We start from the raw sequence: 25,607 nt of genomic DNA on the forward strand, positions 1-25,607 counted from the left end.
ACAACCGAACACGTCTCATACAGTTTCTTATGGCACTTACTGATGATTACGAGCCGATTAAAACTTCTCTTCTTCATCAGAATCCTTTGCCTAGCCTTGAAGATGCACTTTCTCGTCTTAAGTCTAAAAAAATATGCCTGGGTTGACTCGCTCTAAAGGTGAAACTGTCTTTTCTTCCACCGACAGAAAGGGTAAATTTTGTCGAAACTGTAATCGTTACGGGCACCCGTTCTTAGACTGTCCTTCTATTAAATATCGTAAATGCAAACAGAATGGTCACATTGGCTCCAATTATTCAAAATTGGTCTGCCATTATTGTAAGCTCTTGGGACACTTGATTACTACCTGTCCTACTCGACCACCAACTCTACTTCTTTCAACCCACCGTCTGTCTTTCCATCCAACATTGAGTCTCTTCTTAAGCAACTTTTCTCCTTTTCTGGTAATACCTTTGCTGCTTTTTCCATTCCTCCAGGTAATTCCAAATGGTATTTTGATTCTGGTTGCTTTAATCACATGTCCTTTGCGTCATCTTTTCTCATCTTTGTCTACCACTACAAATACACCTTCTATTAACACTACTGATAGTTCTCTCTTGCATGTGACACATAAGGGTTTTATTTCACAATCAAATATTATTCTCCCTAATACTTATTTTATACCGAAATTAAACGTTAATCATATTTCTGTTGGTTAACTTATTGATCTCGATTTTGATGTCAATTTCTTTGTTTTTGGTTGTCGTGTGCATGATTGTCGAATGGGATAGGTTATTAGGATTGGATGTAAGCTCAGAAAATTGTTTGAACTCGAGAACCTTCATGTTCCTTCTACGTCAAATCTCTGTGCTGTTTCATCTCCTTCTACTCCTCTTTAGTGGCATCGCCGTCTTGCCCACAACTCTTTAGAAAAATTTCATCTTCTTATGTGTACGAGTGTTTTAGGTCAAATTCATCATGAGTCTTTCGATTGCATTTATTGACAAAGTGTAAAACAATCAGCTTTATCTTTTTATAATAATTCATCTCTTACTTGTTCTCCTTTTGATCTTATTCACCCTGATATTTGGGGTCTCGCTCTCACTGCTTCTATGGAAGGGGCTCGATACTTTGTAGTATTTATTGATGATTATTCACGTCTTACTTGGATTTATTTGATGACTAATTGTCATGAGCTGCCTCAACTTTATATTAACTTTGTCACTATGATTAAAACTCAATTTTCCAAGGTCATTAAAATCTTTCGATGCGATAATATGAAATATTGTGATTCCAAACTTTTAAATTTTCTTGCTGAACAGAATACTTTGTCTGGTTTTTCTTGTCCTGGTACCACTCAGCAAAATTGAAGAGTTGAATGCAAACACCGTCACATTCTTGACTTTGTTCATGCAATGCTTATTTCTTCTTCATGTCTTGAACGTACTTGGAGTGAAACTGTTCTCACTGCTATTCATGTTATCAATTGACTTCCTTCTTCTGTCCTTGGTAACACTATTCTTTTTGAGCATTTTTATCATACTTATCCAAATTATAGCTCTCTTCGTATTTTTTGTTGTGTCTGTTTTGGCCTTCTTCAGCCTCATGAACATAATAAACTTAAACCTCGGGCTCGCATGTGTTGTTTTCTTGGTTATGGAACTGAACACAAGGGTTATCATTATTGGGATCATATTTCTTGACGTATTCGTATATATCGTCATGTTGTATTTTGGAAACATCACATGTTCTCTAGTTTCTCCTCTTTTGAGTCCATTCATTCTACTTAATCACCGTTTTTTACTAATCTCAATGTTGATCTTTTTTCTAGTAATGATACTACAGATTCTATTTCAAGTCAACCTCTTGAGCCTCCTACTCTTCCGCATTCTCCATCTCCCGATGATTCCAGATCGGACAATATTCCTGCTCTTGCTGTCATGCCTTCTCCCTTTACTCGTTCTTCTAGGGTAAGAAAGCCAGCTCTTCATCTTCTTGATTACCATTGTTATTATTCATCACTATGAATCTACGTCATTTTGAGAAGTCTCCTCAAATTCAAATTGGCAACAAGCAATGCAAGAAGAAATTCAGGCACTTGAAAAAATACACACTTGGAACTTAGTTGATCCTCCTTTTGATAGTTCTATTGACCACACTATTGGTTGCTCAAGAATGTACGCAAGAGTATGGTATTGATTATGAAGAGACTTTTGTTTCTGTTGCTCGTCTCACATATGTTCACGCTCTCCTTGCCATTGTTGCAGTTAAAAAATGGTCTCTCAATAAGATGGATGTAAAGAATGCATATTTTAATAGAAAATTAAAAAAGAAGGTCTATATGAAACCACCCTTGGGATATCCTTATCCATCTAGCAAAGTCTGTCTCCTTCATAAGGCACTTTATGTTAAGCAAGCTCTTTGTGAATTGTTTGAAAAGTTTAGCACCATTATATACAATCGGTTTCACTTGTAGCCCTCATGAGAATGTTATCTTTATTCGTAAAAGTGAACGTGGGATTGTTCTTCTACTTTTGTATGTTGATGACATGATCGTTATTGGAGATGATGTTGATAGTATCTTTGATATTAAAGCATCCCTTTACCATATTTTTTAGATGAAAGATCTTGGTTCTCTCAGTTATTTTCTTGGCCTTGAAGTCATATCCATAGATGATGCTATCTATTTCTCTCAAGCTAAGTATGCTTTGGATCTTCTTGCTCGAGTCGACATTACAGATAGTCGCACTGAGTCTACTCCTCTTGAGCCTATTGTTTAGTTTACTCCTATGGATGACACTATTTTGGATAATCTTACTCTTTATCAACAGTTAGTTAGAGGTCTTGTCTACTTGACTGTCCCACGACCAGAGATCTCCTATCCAGTTCATGTTCTCAGTCAGTTCTTGTCGACTCCTCGTATTACTCACTATGTGACAGTTCTTCGCATTCTTTGCTACATCAAAGGAATTCTGTTTTATGGCCTTCATTTTTCTTTCCATTCATCTTTAACCCTTCAAGCGTACTTAGATGCTGATTGAGCTAGTGATCCTACTGATCGTCGTTCTACTACTGGTTATTATTTTTTTCTTGGTGATTTTCTCATTTCATAGCGAGTCAAGAAGCAAACGTTCACTGCTCGATCAAGCACCGAAGTTGAATATCGTGCTCTCGCTGACACCATTGCTGAAGTTGTCTTGATTCATTGGCTTCTCGAAGACTTGGGTACTCTTCAATTGTCACCAACTGATGTTTTTTGTAATAATCGCAGTGCTATTCAGATTACATATAATGATGTTTTTCATGAACGCACCAAACACATTGAGATTGATTATCACTTTGTCCAGCAACATCTTATTGATGTTGTTCGTCTCATAGCTGTTGGAACTCTGGATCAGACTGCTGATATCTTTACGAAGGCTCATCATCTTACTCGTTTTCAGATTTTAGTATCCAAACTCAAGATGGTATTTTTAGCTCCCACTTGAGTTTGAAGGGAGATGTTAGAATATAATTAGAATCAATTAAAATCAGTTAGCATTGTTTATATTTATTTAGCATATATGTGTATTTATTGCAGGTTATTAAACTTTTATTACTTTAATTCTTTTAACACTTATATATATCTTTGTACATTGCATTTTTTTTATCACACCAAATAACACACAAAAACACCTTCTATAGACTATTATCTTATTTCTAACAAGAGTAAAGACCCAATTTGGTCCTTGTTCATTTTCACAAAAGACAATGCATTCTCTATAAAAAAAATGGACACTTCGGTCCTCAATTTTTTTTATTTTGGGACAATACTATCCCTCTGTTAAAATAAATGTTAAATAATAATAAAAATTAATTTTGTGAGGGTTTTATTTGTATTTTGTGGAGATTTTAAATCCCGACAAAATTTTTTTCAACAATATAATCAATTACTACCTTTTAGAATCTATTATTTTTATTGTTTTATCATCATCATTATCTCCTCTGCCGTCATCATCAATACAAATATTATCAACATTAAAATTCTCTTCTTTCATTTTTTATTCAATGTTATTTTTTTCTTTTAAAAAGTATTTGTACTACAATTATTTTTTTTGCGCATCACTTTCTTTTTAAAAACAAACTTATTAATAGTTTGTGAAGGTATTATTTAACGGATTTTTTAAAATACAAATAAAACTCTCCACAAAACTCATTTTTGTTATTATTTAACGGATTTTTTAACCGATGAATCGTATTATTCCAAAATAAAAAAGTTGAAGATCGAAGTGTCTTTTCTTTTAGACAAAATCACTTTATTTTTTGTGAAAATAGACAAAAACGGAGTTGGATGTTTACTCTTTCTAACAACTTCAATTAACTAATTGCTGCCTAACAAATACAATTATACAAAGGGCAAAACCCACAATGCTGGTACCTCGTTTCCAATTTCGTCATCAACAAAAGGCCGGATAAGAAGAAGGAAAAGGTGCTCTTCTCTTTTATTTCACTATAGATTTTCTTGCTTATATGCCCCCACTAGTTGAGCACTTGAGTGTGGCATCGTGAAAGGAGAGGGGGGTTGGTGCGTTAATATAATGACGCTCACGTGTGTGCGCATCAGAGTGAGTGGTGGGTTTGGATAAAATAAATAAAGAAAACACACACATACAGATTCTGCACTCAGCAATGGCAGCCTGACAACCCCACAAATAGAAAGTTAAATAGCATAGCTTGACTAAATGCTCCATAGCCACTCACCATGTGACCATATTTTCGAAATTGTTGAATCCCTTTCGGTGTATATCTCTTCACCTTAGCTATCATATATATTATATTTGTTTAATTTGTTGCCCTGCATTTCCTAACAAGGAATAAAGACTTTCTCTTTCCCATTATAATCTCATCAAATAATGCAGAAATTTTGTCTACTCCTTTAAATTCAATGCATTAAGAAGGAATGAAAGCAGTATATCGGCGCTCTTACTTCCTTTTTTCATTAATTTTCCATGGGAAAGTATCCATCGATTAGTAAATAAAGGTAAATAGCACTAAAGCTTAATTAACATTATAAATCAAACGGTTTGATAACATTTGGAAGGAGGAGGCACAAGTTCACTGTTCAAGTAGGAAAGAAGCTATACATAAGGAAATCCCTGATGTGCCCTTTACAGAAGGCATATTTACGTAGCAAGGCTTCTTTGTGAAAGCCAACTTTGTGGAGAACCCTTTGAGAGGCCTCATTTTCAACCTCCACCAACGCCTCCAATCTCACCACCTCCGGAAACTCCTTCAAAGCTTCCGGTATGGCCATCCTCAGAGCGGCCGTGGCTATCCCTTTCCCCCAGTGCTGCAGCGCCACCGCGTAGCTCACGTGCGCCTTGCACCGGTAATCACCCGATCCGGGCCTCACTGAAACGTATCCAATGGAGCGGTCATGGAGGCATATAGATCGGCGCCATGGATGAGGCATAGCAACCTTCTCTATGTAATCGATTGCCTCTTGTTTGGATTTGATGGAGTTCCATCTCAAGAAGCGCGTGACTGTATCATCGCGCCCCCATGTAAGCAAGTCATCTGCATCAGATACCTTAAATGGACGCACACAAATTCCTGCTGGATTGTTGTAGTTTTCCATTTATTCCGGAACAGAGTTATTGAAGAAATTCCAGTATAGACGCTAATATACAGTAGCAGTGACTGGCTACATTGAACCTGCTTGCTAGCTAGAATTCATTGAATACTACATACTACTACTGTTTGATTCGGTCAACAAAGGCGTGCGCAGATACCCTTCAATGCAAGCATGTGTGTGGGTCGTCGTGTCCCTTCTGAAAGTGGCTCCTCTGAGGACTACTCAGGGCTATATACATGTGCCAGTCATAGCCTATTTCATGAAATGATCAATAAATTAAACACGTACAATAACCTAAGGGATATCCAACTATCTACTTACTTGAAGAATGAAGATTCTTTATTTAGGGTTATTTTTCTCACATTAAATTGACTCCTACAACACCATTCTAATTCTATTCTTTATTTTAACTTCCTAAAAAATAAAGACAAAATAATAATGGAACTCTTTATAAATTAATAATAACTAAAATTTTTATTCACTTATATTCCCTTAATAATAGTTGGAAATAACTTATCACTTGAACATGCATAAAGCGGATATTAACATTGCTAATGAGTTATAATTCAAATGGCATAATTTTTTTGTACTCATATAAAAGGTCACGGTCACGAATTCTTCGAGTTTTATCATCTTTAGTAAAAATATATATATACATCATGCATTAAAACAACATATAAATATATCTTGTTCAAATTTTAAAATAATAATTTAATTAAAATTTAACATCTAACTCCAAAAAAATAAAATAACACAATATAAAAAAATAAAATAAGTCCTAACACAAATATATATAATAAATGAGATGACTAAAATACTTATAGAAATACCTAAAATATTAAAGATAATTAAATAAATTCGTATTAAGTCAAATTTAATAATATAATAAAAGTAATTATATATAATTTTTTATATATTATTTATGATACTTTTAAATTTTAGTGAACACACTTTTCTCAAAGTTATACAAGTGATTTTGTTATTGCTTGGATATGATAATTTAATGGAATAAAAATGTTATAAATTATGTGATTGAAATATATATATAATTTAAAGAAAAAAATGTTATAGTCTATCTACGCAATGCAGATCTCACTCTTAAATTTTTTAAGGTGAATATTCGAAATGAAAATTTTACAATGGTCATTATGTAAAAATATTTTATTTTAATTATTGAATAATAAATTTTAGGACTTGTTTTCATATGTTATAAAAATATTATGTTATTTAAAGTGTGATAAAATAAATAAATTATTTTTTTAAACTAAAATCATGGTGAGAATATATTTTTTATATTTTTATTGAAGTAGTTGCTGATTTTTTGAGATATGTACTCTAAATTACACAATATCATATTTGATCATTATTTTCAAATATCACAATAATGAAGTAAAATATTTGATCAGTATTCTCCTATTTTCAGATAATAGCAATAATCAAATTTTTATATTTGAATGACATACTAACAAAGTTCCGGTTGGTCCCTTAAACACACAATGCAATAGGTTTGACCCATGGCATGTGTATGGAAAGCAGTCGTGTGTGTTTTTTTTTTCCTTTGACCAAGAAGAATGAAATGAGATACAGTAGTATCATCAGTAGTATCATCTGCAATAAAGTTCTACAATGAAATTCATAAATCCCTCCATCCTTATATAATGCAAGAGTACTTTACTTTCCTTTTTTCTCATTGAATAGTAGTGATACTGTGTTTTCTCTATTTTAAAACATGATTTTTGTGAGATAGACAATCATTTTTATAAATAATATGGATAATGAACTTTAAAACTGACCCAATAAAATAAAAAACACTCCATTCCTAAATTATTTCCTAAACTTTAACATTAACTATCGACATATTCAACATATTCATTGTTCACATCGTTTAATATTCTCATTGTTTACATATAATTTTCTATTAAGAGAATCTATCTTTTTCTCCTTATCTCAACAAAAAAAAAAATACTTGTAATTTCATTTTATATTAATAATAAAATTATCTATTTTTGAAAAAAAAAAGAGTGCATATATATTTTTTTAGTTAAAAATAAAATAAAAAATCCTTTTGTTGTGCTTGTGTGTATGTGATTTGTCATTTGGTATAACAAAGAAAATTGTTTAAGAATTATCAAAATTGATTGTTTTTAGACATTAATTTTAGTTATTAACTCAATTTTTTTTATTTAATAATTCAATAACACACTTTTACTCTATGTTTTTAAATATTGATAATTTACTAGTAGAAAAAAATAAATTCGATTGGTCTTTTAGCATTGCTCGTAAATAAATATTCACTTTGGATATATATCATCATATTATTCGAAAAGAATTAATCATAAACGTCACATATATCATGCAGCTATGCAGGTTATAGCATATACACTATATAGTTAGGGAGGTCTTTTTTTCTGTGAAGATAAAAAATCATATGCAGATACAAATTAAATTCATAGAATTAAGCTGGTAATGAAACCTTAAAATGAGTCCGATTTACCTGTGCAAATAGATCATAATCACTGCTGCCATCCTTAAAGTGAAAGTTAATATACTCACTGTAAAAGCCAGTGAGATATAGTGTCAGTGATGCAAAATGAAATAATTTCCTTTTATCTTCATAAAAGCATTTACATTCATAAAAGCAAAAAAGATCATGATCTAACATGTTTATATTATTTTATACATATACAGATATACAGATATACAGGTAAACTCAAAAAGAAAGCAATGCAAAAATCTTAGATTCAGTTAGAACGAAGATCAAAGGATAGTAGACTACATTATTATAAACAATTTTTGCAAATCTTGATTCACTACTCTTTAGAGAGATTTGCGCAAAGAAACAAAAGAAAACGAAGAAAGGAAATATAGGAAATATAAATAGATACTGAGAAGTGAAAAGTTGCGGTACAGATAACAGTTACAGATCTAATTAAGAGGAAACAAGGCTGTTAGGCAGGCATGGCATCATTAGATCCTGAAAAAGAAGAACTATATATATTATTCCATCCCTTATGCAATCGATTAAAAGGGAAACTGAGAATGAGAAAACAAAGACACAAAAAATGAAGGATAAATTGGAGATTGACAGAAAAAAAGAGAGCACGCACTGCAAGAACATGTAGATACACAACAATGACTGTCTGGCAGCATGTGCTCTCTTTCTTCCGTCAATCTCACTTGTATTCTAATTCTGTGTCTTATTAACTACTACTTCCATAGATCTCTTTCCCTAATTTCTTCACCATATATAACGGTAGAAGCAGCAACATCAACAACGACACTATTACTATTATTGTAATCGTACGGTAGAAAAAGATAGTAAGCTAGTTAGGAAAGTGATGACAAGACAGATGAGAAGTGGAAGAGATAAGGTGGAGGAGGTGCACAGTACTCCACGTCAGACAAAAGGACAACTACTTAGAGTATATGTGTCGACTCTTTATTGGCCCACGTATGCAATTCTGATAGACTGTTTTACAAAACTCATTTTGGTTAGATAAAGAATTATTCACATGTTGTTTCAAAAATTAACAAAAACTGAAAATATTCATGTACTCACTCCTAAATTAATAAATATTTAAACAAAAATTGAACCGATGAAATTAGATGTTGAAATCATTTTTAAATTATTCATATAATACATAAAAATAAATATATGTAAATCTTTATCTTAAATTATTAGTTTTTCTTCTAAGTCTAGTTAAATGACGTGTGAAAAGTTGAAAGACCATACCTTCAAATTTCATCATACTTAGCTTTTGTAATGTTACAGTACCTTCAAATTTCATCTTACTTGGCATTTGTAATGTTACAGTGGGTAAAGGATCGGATTTGTACTTTAAAGTTGTTGCTAAGTGTTAATTGTATGTGTTTTTTTATTTTTTATTTAATTTAAATTTAACCTTTTAAATTTAATGTTTATCTTATCTTTCAATTGCTAATTTTAGTTTCAAGAAAATAATTATTTGAAAGTTTAAACTTATTAGAAAACTAAAAAAATTTAACAATTGAATTAAGCAATTAAAACCACAATAATTCTGTTTTTTTTTTCTAAAATCTTTAAAATAATTTTTTCTTCTCAAACTTTTATATTGTATATGAGTATATTTTACAAAATTAGATGATTTCTCAAAGATAATGTATGCCACAATTTGATTTTCGAAAGACTAAACATCACAAATTAATCTTGAATTGATCTTTCTTATTAAAAGTTAAATTACACATACATAGTCTTTTAGAAACTATGTATACTATTAACTGATATTTTATGATAATTACTGCTGCAATTCTATATGAGAAATATTAGGGTCAATAAAATTTATTTGTTTTTATTATTATTTAATTATATATTAATTTAATTTTGTAATTTAAAGATTTAACAATAACAATGTATTTTATTTTATATTTTTAAATATTAATAATTAACTGACAGTAAAAATAATAAATTTTAATGACTTCTGACTTTTCTATTTTTTATTTAGTAGAATGTTAATGGAATTAATCAATTATTGCAAGGAAGGATATTGGAAAATAAAATCCATAATGTCAATGATGAATAAAAAAAGGAATCAGCATAATGTGTCAAAATTGAGTAATTCAGCTTTGCCTTCCCAAATTGGTGTGGTAGTTTTCCTTTGGTTTGGTAATACTCTTGTCACCCAGATAAAAATAGTGACGTATGCGTTAACGTTTGTTAGTACATTTCTAAATATATGTATATTATGATATACATTTTGATATATTATTGTAAAATAATTTTTTATATATATTTAATTACATTAATAATATAAATGTTAAAAAAATAGTACTGTCAGCAAACTCTCGCTTTATATACATAAGAGGATGTGTTGTTTGATTTATGTTTTATTTTAGTGTGTGATAATTTTATGAAAGAAAAAATAAAAACAATGAAAATAATTAAATTTTTATTTATTATTTTTATAAAGTTTTAAAAATTAGAAACAGAAAATAAAAATATAAATTAACCATACCGTAATTTCTTATTTTTTCTACTTTTTATAAATTATTTTTAATATGTTAAGTAAAAATTATACATATCATGTACATAAATATATATATATATATATATATATATATATATATATATATATATATATATATATATATATATCATTATTGCTTCGTATAATGTCACTGCGATAGTACGATTGTAATTATGGAAGTACTATAAGAGTAATTCTTGTGACTCATTATTTAATGTGATTAATGACATGTGACAAATTTGGTGCCGTCCTAAACTTGTGAAATTTCTCAAGTCCCACTGTAATGTGTATATAAACATGCATAGATATGAAGTTTCCATGACCCAATTAAAACCGTTAATGGCTTCTTATTACCTTGATCTATTAATACATTGGGTTTTCATTGTTGTCATTCTTCTCATATCCCTGAAGCTTAAACCATTAGAGTCACAGAAATTAAATAATCCAAGACTGATGCAAGCTCATGCAGCACTTGAAGCATGGACACATTGCATGACCTCTGACCCAAACAAAATCACTTCCACATGGTCTGGCCCCAATGTGTGCAACTACACCGGCATCTACTGTGCACCAGCACCAGATGACTCCACCATTTTTACAGTGGCTGGAATTGACCTTAAGAATGCAAACATATCTGGTTCATTACCTGAAGATCTTGGCCTCTTAACCGACCTAGACTTCTTCCATATAAACTCCAATAGATTCACCGGTCCACTCCCTGAGAATTTTACCAAACTTGCTTATCTTTATGAGCTTGATATCAGTTTTAACCAATTCTCAGGACCCTTCCCACAAGTTGTTCTTGCCATTCCTTCCCTGAGATACTTGGATATCAGGTTCAACAACTTTGCCGGCGACGTTCCTTCGAGCCTTTTCGACCTCAAACTCGACGCTCTTTTCATCAACAATAACAAATTCCAGTTCTCCTTACCACAAAACTTTGGGAACTCACCAGTTTCTGTTATGATATTATCAAACAATGATATAAAGGGTAGTATTCCATCAAGTGTGGCCAAAATGAAGGATACCCTTAATGAGATTATAATATCGAATACGGGACTAACGGGTCCATTACCCCAAGAAATAGGGTACTTAGACAAAGTGACAGTGTTTGATGTGAGCTTCAACAGATTGGAGGGAGAACTACCTGGAACCATGCAAGGAATGAAGAGCTTGGAACAGTTAGTTTTAAAGCATAACAATTTCTCAGGTGTGGTTCCTACCAGCATTTGTATGTTGCCTAAGTTGAAGCACTTTGATTGTTCAAATAATTACTTCCATGGTCCATTCCCAAAATGTCCCTTCATTAAACGAAAGCACAATCCGGGAAAATTCATGGGTTTCTAGCTGATTCAATACGGATTGTTAATGTTTATACAAAACAAGTAAATTTTGTTATTGATGTTTATTTTTCTTTATTGCCACAGTTGAAACTGCTGTTGATACATATAGTCACATAGATAATATAGGTTGTATTTTTAAAAGGTAAAAAAACTTAAAATATAAGCAAGTTTAATTTTCTAAAATATTAAAAATTTGTTTTAGCGTTGGCAATCACACAACAACAACAATATAAAAGGAAATAATGTGATGAACTAATAATGTTTCGTAGATTTCATGAAAGAGTTATATTGTTGTTTTACTGCCTATATTTGTCAAAACAAAAGATTGCCTCTTGTTTTTTTTTAACCGAAAATAGGAAATTCGAACCGTGACCTCTTAGGTGAATATGAAGAGACTATACAATTTGAGTTATAATTCATTGCCGATTGTCTAATTTTTCAAATGGGCGGAACTAGCCTAAAATTTGAAAAGGGACTAAAATTTAATTTTCTAATATAAAGAAATTAAAATAAAAATTTTAAAGGGGCCTAATTGTTCGATAGGTGTATATGAACTGCTTGAGATAACTGATAAGTGCTCACTACAAAAAAACGTTGAGTAGTGTTGGAATTATTGTTGAAAAAATAAATAAAATCTGACTATATAATGTTTACCGTCAGATTTTATGTCAGTATTTATCCGACGAAGTTCATATTACTGTCGGATTTTTGCATTCGGAGGTAATTTAATATAGTTATTAAGAAAACGGAATTGGTTGAATGTTATCGTCGAACATTTTTCGACAGTAACGTTGGTACCATATCATTCGTCTCCGCACCATCTTACCGGCGGATAATCCGACGATAATGCCGACAGATTTAAAAAAAATTGACTGGGCTGTTACCATCGGTATATTCCGACAATAGCTTTTTTTTTTACCTTTTTAATAATCTTTTTTCGTCCATCTATAATGTACCCTGATAATTAATAATTGAAACATTACTTTAAACCTGATGTGAAATATCAAATATACAAATTAAAAATAGAAAATGATAATAACTAAAATATCTGAAAAAATGCTAATTATATTACATTCTTTTCAAAGTTCGGTAAAGAAATACATATGATAGAACTATATTTACATTAACTCTATTCAGATTCATCATCTTCTTCCTCTTGTTCACCATCCTCCTCTTCCGAGGCAGTTTCCTGATCATTGAACTCGTCTTTCTGTTTTTTGTCGCTATCGACCTTGTCTTCTTCTTAAAGATCGTCGTCCTCTGGTGGTAGCGCGTCGTCATCTATTCCAAGGTCAATGATGTCATCATCCATAACATCCAACCTAAGAGTGATCGGCTCACTGGTATCAATCACCATTTTCGAAGGAGTTGAGTTATTAATCTGGTAATGTTCTTGACCTTTTGTCCCATGATTAGACTCAATGCGGCCTCTTGTAGTCTTAACCACAACCACCCAACTCGACTTGCATGAACCCGGATAAGGCAAATAGTATACATGTCGTGCATTTTGAGGTAGAATAAAATGATCGTAATGCCTATATTTCCTGATTCCATTAACTTTAGTGATATCATAGTCCTTGTGTTTTCGTGTTCCTTATCACAACCTTCAGTGACATCATCATACTCATCATTCTAACATATGCAAACCACTCTGAATGAATGCACCCCTCGAACAAAGGTTTTGTAGCATATTCTAACAGATGATAAAATCTTTTTGCTTTCGGGTTAGGCTCTTATTCTGCCTCTTCCAACTCTATAATACCTATTGCATTAAACATCATCTCGTTGTATCTCTCTTGGTTACCCTCCTAAGTCATTTCTTTCATGTTTAGTTCTCTCACCGTCCGAGCTCTTGTTGATCGACCATCAGACCTATTCAAATTTGAGGCAGACCGATTAATTCTCTCCTTGTCCACTTTTCTGTGTTCCATCCACATCCAATACCATCCTTGAAGCAATTAAGGTAGAGGTGAAGCATTATGTCCACAGGTGCTAACCATTTAGTCAGCCGACACTTATGACACGGACACCTAGATACCCCTTTAGACTTAAATAATAAGTTATTTATGATTTATTATATTTATTTGAGATTATATATTCATATATTTTTATATATAAAAATCGGACAATTTCTTATTTATAATTTAAAACTTTAGTAATTGAAATTCTTTCTTTTCTTATACGTATCCTCTTATGACAATTCTTAAAGACCTTCTACTGAGAACCTGCAATGACGATATTCTCACCCCCTACAGATTTCTCTTCTCAAGACGGATGAAGATTTTAAGGAGTTCCTTCTGCTCATCTGATTATTTTGTGTGTGTGTGTGAGAGAGGATTGTAATTGATTTTGGTTATATATGTATGTTGGTTTTAAAAAAAGATAGCGATATGGTTTCGAGTTAAAGGCCCCTATCTTATTATTAAATATGTGAGAGTCATCTTAATATTTCTCGCTATCAGAGTAGCGAGCCCAAAACGTGACATTTTGATAATAAAGGTGTTACATTATGGTATCAGAACAGTCTTTCTTGTAGAGCCTGAGGAATGAACTGAATATACTTCAATTGCATGCTCTGATCGTTTGTCATATAGTAGGTCTTGTTCGGATGACAAGAGTTAGAGATTTATGCACATGACTGTCTACTTATTAATACTGTTAGTCTATCATTGCATCAAGCCTGCCTTGTAACTTCTGCTTTGCAATCACAATTCTACCCTAATATCTTTATGCCATATGAAAATCCAAATATTTGAAACTGTATATGTATACATATGAGCTGAGACATTTTGCTTTTTCCATAAGGTATTGTAAAAGTAAAGTGTTAAAACTGTGTAATATTTTGTGCATTCCATTAATTTTTTAGGACGAAAATTTTTATAAGTGGAGTAGAATGTAAAACCCCAAAATTTTGGAAATTAAATAATAAGTTATTTATGATTTATTATATTTATCTAAGATTATATATTCATAGATTTTTATATATAAAAATCGGTCAATTTCTTATTTATAATTTAAAGCTTTAGTAATTAAAATCCTTTCTTTTCTTATATGTATCCTCTTATGACAATTCTTAAAAACCTTCTATTGAGAACTTGCGAGGACAATGTTCTCACCCCCTACAGATTTTTCTTTTTAGGGCGGACAACGAATTTAAGGAGTTCCTTCTGTGCATTTGATTGTTGTATATTATTGTATATATATTATAGTTTTCCCTTGCCTTTATTATTATATCCTTGTAAGAGGGATAAGAATCATAATGGTATGTATGTTTATAATATTTGTAAGTTATTTGTATACGAAGTCTGATATGTTTATATATACATATATATGAGGTTGTGATTGATTTTGGTTATATATACATGTTTGATTAAAATAAAAAATATTTTCGGTTTTTTAAAAAAAATAGCGATATAATTTCGAGTGAAAGACTCTTATCTTATTATTATATATGTAAAAATTGTCGTAATATTTTTTGCTATCAGAATGGCACAACAAAAAACGTGACATTCTTATCAAAAGGTTTAAATGTTAAACTGAATGAATTTTCCGAAGTTGGAATGTCATTTTTGCATTATTAGAAAGCAATTGTCATTTAACCAAATAAATAGAGATCGAGATGAAACTTACTCAAATAAAATCCATCCAATTTTCCCACTTCGAAAAAAGTATATATTTCAGTTTAATATTGTTTTATTTTGTTTATAGAAATAATTATTTTATTTATTTAAGAAAAATTTCTAGAATGAGTTAAACATTTTTAACTAAAAGAATTAGGTGGTTTGAAACTTTGAATGGATATTACAATGTTAAATAATTAAGGTTTAGTTTGGTAAAATTTTTTGAAGATATGCTTAGCATTTGATAAATTAAAAATTCCAATTACTTGTGTTTGCGACTTTTAAAAGTTATGGGTGCTTTTAAAAACAGATAGGGAGCTTTTTAAAGTTGGCTTATGGTTATCAAAATAAAAAAATTTAATATAACCTTATATAATAATAAATATTCAAAATTAACCTCCTTAATTATTAACACCAAATTTTATTTATTTTTCTGCACATATTTTCTGCCATTATATTGCGAGTGAAATCCTTATATATTTTTAATTTCTAACCCTAATCTTTACAAATTCTAACACAATTTTCGTATATTTTTTATTTTTCACTCTAATCTTTACAAATTCCAACACAAATACATCTCTATCACATATTAGATATAAATTTTTATCTATTTATATTATTTTGTGTGCATTGTTTTGTATTTTTCTAGTAGATCTGTTATGTTTTTTTTTTGTTCTTTGCAACATGAGGTTAGAGACGTGACTTATGAGAATCCATCATAAAATTTTCGTACACTAACTAAATAAATATTAGTCAAAATTATAATAGCAACATATATATACATATGTAAATATAAATATATAATAATAAAAATGGTTTACTTGGGTCTTGGAATGTGTGTCACATTTTTTGTGATTTTTAAAAGTGAACCAATATATATATAAGTGGATAATAAACGTACTAATATTGGATTACATATAAATTTTATCATTGGCTAATAATAACTCTATTTATTATTTGTGATCTTTAAAAATTGTTTTATCGAATACAGCTGTAGTACTTGTGCTTAATAAAAGTCATTTTTAATTTAATTTTACCAAATGCAAGTACTATAATTTTTAAAAAATTATCTTTTAAAAGACAACTCTTATAAACTACTTTCAAAAAGTAAAAGTTTTATCAAGCCATAAATATGATTAGATTTCATAAGATGAAATCTCCACAAACCACCACATGAATTTCATTTGTCAATATTATGCAAACTAAAAGTTACTGTAACTTTTGTAGACATAAATCTCACCCATACTTGCCAAATTGCTACCTATTACCTTACTACTATCAACTTATATATGATAAATTTATCCACACCTGATCTTAAGCAATATATGTACAAAGTAAAAATGTCATTTTCATCAAAATATTCTGAAGTTATCCACAGTGAATATCAAATTCCACAAAAGTTCCTAGTGAGTGTTTTCTGTTTTTCTCCTTTTTCTTGTGCTTTGATTTTTCTTTGGACCTGCGCTTCTTAGAGTGCTCCTTGTCTGAGTTGCCACAGTGAGACTTTATTTGCTTTTTCGGCCTTTCATCGTGAAGCTCCTCCTTAGAAGATTCATTCGACTTCCCTGATGACAGCCTCTCAGGATCATAAATAAGACGGTGCTCCCTTGCATCCCGTGTAGGACAAACTTCCCTATCTGGATGAGGCAGAAAGTAAGGCCCAGTCTCATCCATTCTGGGACTGATGCCACCTCTGCCTCGCTTTGTCCTGTCCCAAAATAATGTTTCTTAAGCAAAATTGAAGACAAGTGTCAAGTTTAACTGACACATCAGAACACAAGAGAAAGTAATAATACCTCGTGTGAAGAAACTCTTCCAGCTCTTCATCCCTTTGACCTTCTGGTTCCAGATTATACTCTGGTTCTTGACAAACGCCATGTCTACTTGTGCTTCTTGACAGGTTACGATTACTAATATCACCGTAGGATTCGTCAACACTTCCTTTATCTCTTGATCTACCATTATCCCATTTATCCAGCTCATATGCTCTTTTACTTGAGCATGAAGCAGAGGCATTTGAGCTATTATCGAAACCAGCATGTCTTCCTGGGCTTCTAGATGAGTCATGGTCCCTGTGGCTTTGGTAACCACTGCTTTTATCTTTCCTTGTGCCTTTAGCCTGTTTATCAAGTTCCAATTCTTTCTGTCGCACTCGCCACATCTCATTCACTTCTACAGCTCGATTTGCTGATATTAAACAAAAAAATTTTCATAAACAATTGACATAAATTATCTACACAACACAGACATCAATGGTGCTCATGTAACACTGCACAGACAAGAGGAGGATGGCCATATTACTATCTAGACACTCAATAAATGAAGTTTCAACATGGTTAAATGCATAAAATAACAAAGCTGTATTGATACAACGTGATGGGGTTGGCATACTGCATAATGTTCTATAACTAAGCAATATCCATAGATAATAAGGAACATAGTAGTCAATATCATATCTCAAGGTATGACACCGAGGTTAGAGGTAGAGGGATGCAGGATGATCAGGATTTTGACAAAGGCATATAATATATAGAGAGAGAGCAAAGATCAAATAACACCGGTGTTAGTTTAAGCAAATTTAAACTGATTATTTCTATCTAAAAAAGTTATTTTTTCTTGATCTAATTCTTGACCTAAATCACCTATCGTGATTTGTGAAGATCGTTTGTACCAAGTTTTGTGAATATACATCAAGACTATATTCTAACAATCCATATTCATGTGTGTTTTAAATTTTATAGTATCGTCAATTTTTATCAATAAAAAGTATATACTATATCAAATGATTTTGAATTGACATGAAATTTCATATACGTGATCTATAATATATAGGCTTCTAATCCGACCATAGCTTTTATAAAAAAGTAGTCCAATAAAAGTTATTTAAATGTGTAACATTAAGTTAAACTTAGACCTATGTCATTTGATCTTTATATATATGGTTTGATTAAGGAAGTAATAAGGAAAATTTTAATTGAAAATCAAGTTTTTTACATTTTCAATATATCGAATGCATTAAAAACATCAACAGTTAATATTGTTCTCCTAAGTTCAGCTCCATTTTTTTCTGTTGCACTTGCCAGTCACCTGATCTCACTTTCACAGCTTGTATTGTTTGTAGAAAACAACAAAAAAAAAGTCATATTCAATAGATATAAACTATTAACACAAAAAAGGCACTGATTCTAGGAACATAGAGGGGGATGGCCATTTGACTATATCAAACACTCAACAAATGAAGTTTCAACTTCCAACATGTTTAAAGTAATCACTCATGTCGCTTCTTTAAATGCATAATAACTAACCGTATTGATACAACAACAGTTTAGCCTTGCCACACTAAACCCATAATGGTCTATAATTAAGCCTCATTGATACATAATGGGGGAAAAGAAAATCAAACACCTCAATCAATAGATAGATAAACTTTCTACTATAATCAGGAAAAAGTCACACTGTTGAGAATCTAGAACATAAATAACCAAGTTCTATCTAAAATTTGTGACTAAGAACCAACCTTGTTGCACACCACGTACAGTAGCAGTGAGGAAACGTGAATTTGGCCGACTCCTTACATTAGGCTTATGAAGATAAGCCAGAACACCTTCCTGTTCAGACTGCCGCCGCAATTCAGCTGCTTCCCTCATAAGCATAGCAGCTAATCTGTTTTCAGTCTCCAAATCCATTTGTGCAGCTGGTCATATGAATCATAAACAAAAGAGAGGAAACCATTGGTGAGACTATAATTGAACGAATAAAAATGAAGCCGAATAACTATGAATCAACTTGGGGGTACAGTTTTTTATTGCAGATGCCCACGAACCAAAATCCCGCCATATATAGAATATGGCGTTGCAGGAAATGGCGGATTACCTAAAAAAATACTTGTAGATGCAAACAAAAAAATGCATGAAAAATTGCACATATACTAAGCAATTTTCTAATCATAAGGCATGCAATTAATTCAGCAAATTCAGTAGAAAATTCAACAAATAAACATAACATCAAGTCAGAACCCACCAAAGTACGTGTATATCAGTGGTCGCCATAACGTTATGGTGTGGCGGATTTCTTCCTTGCCTCCATGCAGTGGTCGCCGCGATGAGTTTTTCGCGGAGGGCGAAATGGCGGCCGCAATTGCGGTGGCGCCATGGCGGACCTCAATAGAAATAGCGGAAATTGCAGGTTTTTTTTTGGAATTTTGAAAAAATTGAGGGTTATTTTGATAATTTAGGAAACCCTAAGATGCTACACCTCACCTTTCTCAGGCTCCTTTCTTCAGAAAACTGCCTCTTCCTCTCTGACGGTTCAAAAACTCTCTTCTATCTCTCCCTCTCTTCTATGGGCTGCGCTGCTGCCAGAAGAACCACCGGAGGCGTGCCAGGCAGCACCGTCCGGCACCAGTTACTCCTTCTCCGTCTTCCTTCTCTGCCGTTCTCTCTGCGTTCTGTCAAAGCCCCTGCTCACCACCGCTGCAAGCCGTCACTGACTCGCTGTTCGTCGCCGCCGATCGTCGCCGTCGCTGCTCGCCGCCGCTGCAAGCCACGGATTTCCTCTCTCTCTAGTTCGTAACTTAGGTTTTGTTCCAGACTTTACTTCTTACCCCTTTTTTTCCTTTCTGTTTCCCCTTATATTTATCCACGTCATCATTTGTCTTTTTATTTTTTTAAAATTATTATATCATTATATATATTAAAACACTCTCGTAAATAATTATAAAAGAATAAATATATCATTTTTCAATTATTTTTGATAAAAAATTAAATCATCCTTATTAAAATTAAATATTTTTAAACTAATAATCACAAAAGTATAATTTTCAAGGTTAAAGAATCGAAACAAAACTCTAATTCGTATGAAAAGACAACCCTAATTATTCATCTTGAAAAACCAAATCTCAATTCTTCATTCTTCTTCGCTATGGTGAAAGTACGTTTGCTGTTTTATTCTTCAATCAAACATTTTTTTCAATTCATTAACAGAAGAATAAATTGAGTGGTGTTGTGGTGTTTCTCATGAAAAGGACAAATTTATTGGAGAAATATTAGTTTCTAAATTTTGGTTTGATGTTTAAAATGATCTCCATAATTTTGTTGGCTTCTAGTAGAACTCTAAATTTATAATTGTGGTTCTGTCTTGTTTCTGTGATTATCTTTATTACCGAAATACTGATCTAGCGCAATTGCATGATGGACACTACTTAAAGGACGGCGCATTGGTTTCGCGCCCAAACCCTTTGGAAACCACGTAGTGTAAGGATTTTCTTAATGTTTTGCAACTTATGATCGTCGTAGTGAAAAGAAAGAGAGTTTTAACCCACAAAAAACTAAAACGACGTGGTTTCTAAAGGGTTTGGGCACAAAACCAATGCACTGTCATTTAAGTAGTGTCCACCATGTCATGCAATTGCGTCAAATCAGCATTTCGGTGACGGAGATAATTGCAAAAAAAAGCCAGAGCCACGATTGTAAATTTGGAAATTCTAATTGGGGTCAACAAAATTGTGGGAGTCATTCTGAGTATCGGACTAAATTTCAGGAGTCAAATTGAAATTTAACTCGAGAAATAGTGCGGTTTATGGTATTCAAAACTTATCAGGATTTGACCATGCAATTAGAGAGTTTTAGAGAATTGGGATACACAGATGTACATGAGCAGGATAAAACCGAATTCGTCTTGATTCGGATTCAATCTTAAATAATGACTGGGTCTATTTTTGAAATCATTATGATATGGTTGTTTATTCAAATTAAGCAAAACTACTAATATGTATATGTAAGTATAGAAAAATCACAAATAGAATCAATGGGAGTACATATGGGAGTACAATATTGGAGCTGAGAGGATTAAAAATTTGTAATAGTAGCCTAACTCAACCTGCACAAACCCAAGAGCAAAAGCAGGGGTGGAGCTAGATAAAATATTAGAAGGGGGCCAAAAATATTTACATAATAAAATAACACTAAAATAAAATTTTAAGGGGGGCTAATTGAAATTTACATATAATTTACATGTAAAAAATTAAAATTAGGGGGCGTTGCCCCTCTTTCTCTCCATGTAGCTCCTCCCTTGAGCAGAAGAAAGAATGAGAAATAGAAAGGGAATCACAGGAAGGCCACAGAGCAAAAGAAAGAATGAGAAACAGAAAGGGAATCACAGGAAGAGAATTCAAAGAGAGATTCAGAAAGGAAGGCTCACAATTCACACACGACCCTCTTGTCAATGTCACGCCCGCTTAATAGGCACCAATTCTGTTAGTTGCGTTTGTTGGTCATTCTTGTTACGATACACATTGTGCTCTGCGTGCGTTGCTCCCTTTGCGTGCAGCATGTTACTATGGGTCGAGCCCGTCGGGCCGATCCGCTAAACCCGCTAAAAAAAGCGGGTTGGGCTAGGATTTGGAGCCCGCCAAATTAAAAAAAACCGCCAAACTCGCATCGCCAAATTGGCGGGTTTTGGCGGGGCGGGGCGAGCCGGTCCGCCAGGCTGAAGACTTTTTATTTTTCTTTTTCTAAATTAAATAAAAGAGTGATTACTATTATAAAATTCATAATTACAGAATTTTTAAACACTTTTTTTTTTCATTTTTTGTTTTTATTCTTCTTTTAGTTATTAACTTTGTTTATTTTATTTTATAATTCCGTACATATGCTCAAATTATGTGACTTATTTTTTAAAATAAAAATGATTCTATTGACAAATATTATTTTGAATAATTTTATTAAAGTTAAAAATTTATAAAAAAATAATAAAAAAATTATATTATAATTTGACTATTTTTTATTTGTATTTGATTTTTTAATTATTTTTTTGTTAATTTTAATAAATTTTATTTTTCAAAAAAAAAAGAGTCAAGCGGGATAGCATTTTGAACCCATTTTAGTTGGTGGGGCGGGCTGGTCTGCCCCGTTTATGTGGCGGGTTTAGGCGGGGCGGGTTAGGGCGGAGCGGCCCACTTTGCCACCCCTATTATCATTACCCCCACCTTTAAAAGGGACCTTGCCCTCAAGGTCAAAGGAAGGAAATTGCTGCTTCATCTGCTCATATAGTTTTCAAGTGTCTTCTTCTGCTGCCAATGAGTTCCACTGAATTAAAACCTCCTCCTTCCATCTGTTGTCATTTTTTGATCATGCGGTGACCTAACCCTTGCTGAGGCTCTAGTATCACAAGATTGCCATCCGTGAGCCAAGGAGAAGGAAAAGTAGCCGCAACAGGATGTCCTACACACTTCTTGAGAAGAGAGATGTGAAATACCAGATGAATTCGGGTGTGGGTCGGGAGATCTAACTTATAAGCCACCTTCTCCACACGTGCTAGCACCTTGAAGGGTCCAAAATACTTCATAGACAATTTCTGATTCGCCCGTAGAGCAAAGGACTGTTCGATAGGGTTGCAATTTAACAAATACGAAATTCCCAATATGAAACTCCAAGTCCCTTCGTTTCAGATCAGCTTTGGCTTTCATTCTATTTCGAGCCCGCTCCAGGTTCAATTTGAGCTCTGCCAGAACACTTTCTCTTTGTTGCAGCTGATCCTGCAGGGTTTGAAGGTCATTAGAATAGGGAGTGTATCAAAGAATAGCAGGAGGATCACCACCAAAAAGAGCCTTATAAGGGGACATGCCGATTGAGGAGTGCCAAGACGTATTGTAATTGAATGTAGCCCAAGAAAGCAGAGAAAGCCAGTCTTGTGGGTTATGTTGGGTAAAGCACCGGAGATACAATTCCAAGCAATGATTTAACATCTTAGATTGGCCATTAGTCTTTGGGGGAAGGTTGTATTACGGGCCAGTGTGATTCCTTGTCTAGCACAAAAATGCTCCCAAAATCTATCAGTGAAGAATTTATCACGGTCAGACACAATTCAGCTTTTTGAGGACCATGTAAACTCACAATCCGATCAATGAAAACATCATCCACTTTTGTTGCAGTGTAATTCGCCGGCAGAAGTACGAAAGGAGCAAATTTAGATAAACGATCCACCACCACTATTATCACCGAATATCCTTGTACTTTAGGAAGTTCCGTGACAAAATTCATAGTGATATCTTGCCAAAATGCAGAGGGAATTAGCAGCAGAATCAGTAACCCCGCTGAAACCTGCGTCAGGTACTTGGCCTGTTGACACACTTAGCACCTAGCCATATAATCTTTAACAGCCGCACGCATAGGCCTCCAAAAAAATTGGGTCGATGCCCTCGCTAGAGTCTTCTAAAATCCCGCATGACCGCCCACCTTGGAATCATGGAATTCAGCTAAAATGGTTGGGATGAGGGATGAATTCTTTGGCACCACTAGCCTGCCATCCCAATACCACAGTTCATCCTATTGCTGCAATCTGTCAGATTCCAACCCAGCCGCCGAGAACTCAGAAGCTAGTGTAAATGATCGAAGAGAAGACTTAAGCTGTAATACAAAAGAGGATTCCATGATGGATAATGTCATAAAGGCGTGAGACATCCCATCTGCCCCATGATTGTCTTTGTCATTTTTGTATTCAATGGTGAAGTCATACCCAAGCAACTTCGGAAGCCAACCTTGTTGCTCCAGAGTTTGAATCACTTGGTCCTGCATTTCTCTCAGGCTTTGATGATCCGTTCGGATGACAAAACAATGACCCAATAAATAATGCCAGAATTTTGAAACTGCTGTGAGTATCGCCTGCATTTCTCTTACATAAGTGGACTATTTCTGCATAGTTAATGAAATTTTCTTCGAGAAGTACGCAATCAGATGTTTATCTTGACTCAAAATAGCTTCAAAACTGGAACCTGACGTGTCTGTTTCAGGACAAATGGTTTAGAGAAATATGGTAGCCAAAACAGGAGCATTCATCAGAGCATTCTTCAATGTATTAAAAGCCTCCTCTGCTGAATTAGACCAGCAAAAGCTTTCCTTCTGTAATAGGTCAGTGAGGGAAGATGCCATCATAGAAAAATTCTTGATAAATTTACGATAATAGCTTGCAAGGCCTAAAAAACCCCATAGTTGGCGCACTGATGTAGGAATAGGCCAATTCTTAATATCTGAGACCTTAGCATCATCCACCAGGACCGTTTTGCCGGAGACTATATGACCAAGATAATCGATACTCCGCTGGCCGAAAGAGCACTTAGACAACTTTGCAACCAAATAATTGTATCTTAGAACCGATAGGACCCTGCATAAGTGTGTCAGATATGAAGGCCAATCAGAACTATAAACCAAGATATCGTTAAAAAGCACCAGCACGAATTTGCGTAACATATCAGCAAACACCGAGTTCATAAGGGATAGAAATGTGGCCGGTGCATTTGTCAGCCCAAATTACATTACTAGCCATTCATAGAGACCGTGGTGAATCCTAAATGCAATCTTGTAGCAATCTTCAAGGGCGACCCAAATTTGATGATACCCTGCTTTGAGATCTAGTTTAGAGAAAAATCGAGCGCCAAACAATTCATCCAATAATTCATCCACTGTTGGCATAGGGAAAGAGTCTTTGATCGTTGCCGCATTCATATAGTTAGTGCAAAAGCACCAAGATCTGTCCTTCTTTTTTACCAAAATCACTGGTGATGAGAGAGGACTAGTACTCGGGTGAATGATTCCTTCATTTAACATTTTCGTCACTAGCTTCTCTATTTCTGTCTTCTGGCTATGAGCATACCTATACGGTCAAACCTTCATAGGAGTAGTACCAGAAATTAGAGCAATACGATGATCATGTGCTCGCTTCGATGGAAGCCCTTTGGGAGGGCGAAAAACCTCAGGAAAACCATGCAGTGATTCTGCGAGATCAGGCGCTAACTCAAGAGGAAAGACCAATGGGGAAGGATCTTCCTCCACTGGAAGTTGCCTAACCTGCAATGCAAACAAAGCAATTATACCATCTACTACTTGAAGCCGTTTAAACTGATGTAATGAAGTTGGCTCATGAATTTGTTTTTGCTCCCCTTTCAAGGTAACCAAGTGATCACCAGCCAAGAACATGATAAACTTCTCCCTATAATTGGCCAAGTGAGTATCCAAGGCTTCTAACCAACTATCGCCAAGCACCAACTCCTCCAA

General features: G+C 33.4%; 5 protein-coding genes across 11 annotated transcripts; 2 read left to right on the plus strand and 3 right to left on the minus strand.

The window, feature by feature from the left end:
- Positions 1-2,767: 2,767 nt before the first annotated feature.
- LOC140184895 (uncharacterized) lies at positions 2,768-3,582 on the plus strand. Its single transcript, XM_072238091.1, has 4 exons — positions 2,768-2,917; positions 3,092-3,236; positions 3,357-3,445; positions 3,559-3,582. The coding sequence occupies exons 1-4, from the start codon at positions 2,768-2,770 to the stop codon at positions 3,580-3,582; spliced, it is 408 nt and encodes a 135-aa protein (XP_072094192.1).
- Positions 3,583-5,003: 1,421 nt separating this feature from the next.
- LOC112801277 (uncharacterized) lies at positions 5,004-8,932 on the minus strand. Of its 5 annotated transcripts, none has more exons than XM_072237140.1 (4): positions 8,700-8,804; positions 8,514-8,566; positions 8,087-8,144; positions 5,004-5,844 (listed from the first exon to the last, which is right to left on the minus strand). In XM_072237140.1, exon 4 carries the CDS (start codon positions 5,593-5,595, stop codon positions 5,080-5,082), a length of 516 nt encoding a protein of 171 aa, XP_072093241.1. In that variant the 5' UTR covers positions 5,596-5,844; positions 8,087-8,144; positions 8,514-8,566; positions 8,700-8,804; the 3' UTR covers positions 5,004-5,079. The 5 variants fall into 5 exon arrangements, with proteins under 5 accessions (XP_072093241.1, XP_025699706.1, XP_029154167.1 ...); XM_025843921.3 differs by having other exon boundaries at positions 8,501-8,566; XM_029298334.2 differs by having other exon boundaries at positions 8,087-8,566; positions 8,700-8,932.
- A 2,002-nt stretch (positions 8,933-10,934) lies between these two features.
- Positions 10,935-11,942, plus strand: LOC112803461 (leucine-rich repeat extensin-like protein 6). Its single transcript, XM_025846956.1, has one exon. The coding sequence runs from the start codon at positions 10,935-10,937 to the stop codon at positions 11,940-11,942; it is 1,008 nt and encodes a 335-aa protein (XP_025702741.1).
- A 4,749-nt stretch (positions 11,943-16,691) lies between these two features.
- LOC112801278 (uncharacterized) lies at positions 16,692-20,218 on the minus strand. 3 transcript variants are annotated; one of them, XM_025843924.2, is made up of 4 exons: positions 19,818-20,218; positions 19,076-19,252; positions 17,355-17,745; positions 16,692-17,266 (listed from the first exon to the last, which is right to left on the minus strand). In XM_025843924.2, exons 2-4 carry the CDS (start codon positions 19,242-19,244, stop codon positions 16,927-16,929), a joined length of 900 nt encoding a protein of 299 aa, XP_025699709.1. In that variant the 5' UTR covers positions 19,245-19,252; positions 19,818-20,218; the 3' UTR covers positions 16,692-16,926. The 3 variants fall into 3 exon arrangements, with proteins under 3 accessions (XP_025699709.1, XP_025699707.1, XP_072093242.1); XM_025843922.2 differs by having other exon boundaries at positions 19,579-20,208; XM_072237141.1 differs by having other exon boundaries at positions 19,076-19,486; positions 19,528-20,165.
- A 4,138-nt stretch (positions 20,219-24,356) lies between these two features.
- Positions 24,357-25,058, minus strand: LOC140184896 (uncharacterized mitochondrial protein AtMg00860-like). Its single transcript, XM_072238092.1, has 2 exons — positions 24,868-25,058; positions 24,357-24,717 (listed from the first exon to the last, which is right to left on the minus strand). The coding sequence occupies exons 1-2, from the start codon at positions 25,056-25,058 to the stop codon at positions 24,357-24,359; spliced, it is 552 nt and encodes a 183-aa protein (XP_072094193.1).
- Between the last annotated feature and the right edge of the window lie 549 nt (positions 25,059-25,607).

The sequence above is a fragment of the Arachis hypogaea genome, chromosome 5 (assembly GCF_003086295.3).
Source record: "Arachis hypogaea cultivar Tifrunner chromosome 5, arahy.Tifrunner.gnm2.J5K5, whole genome shotgun sequence".
NCBI lineage: Eukaryota > Viridiplantae > Streptophyta > Magnoliopsida > Fabales > Fabaceae > Arachis > Arachis hypogaea.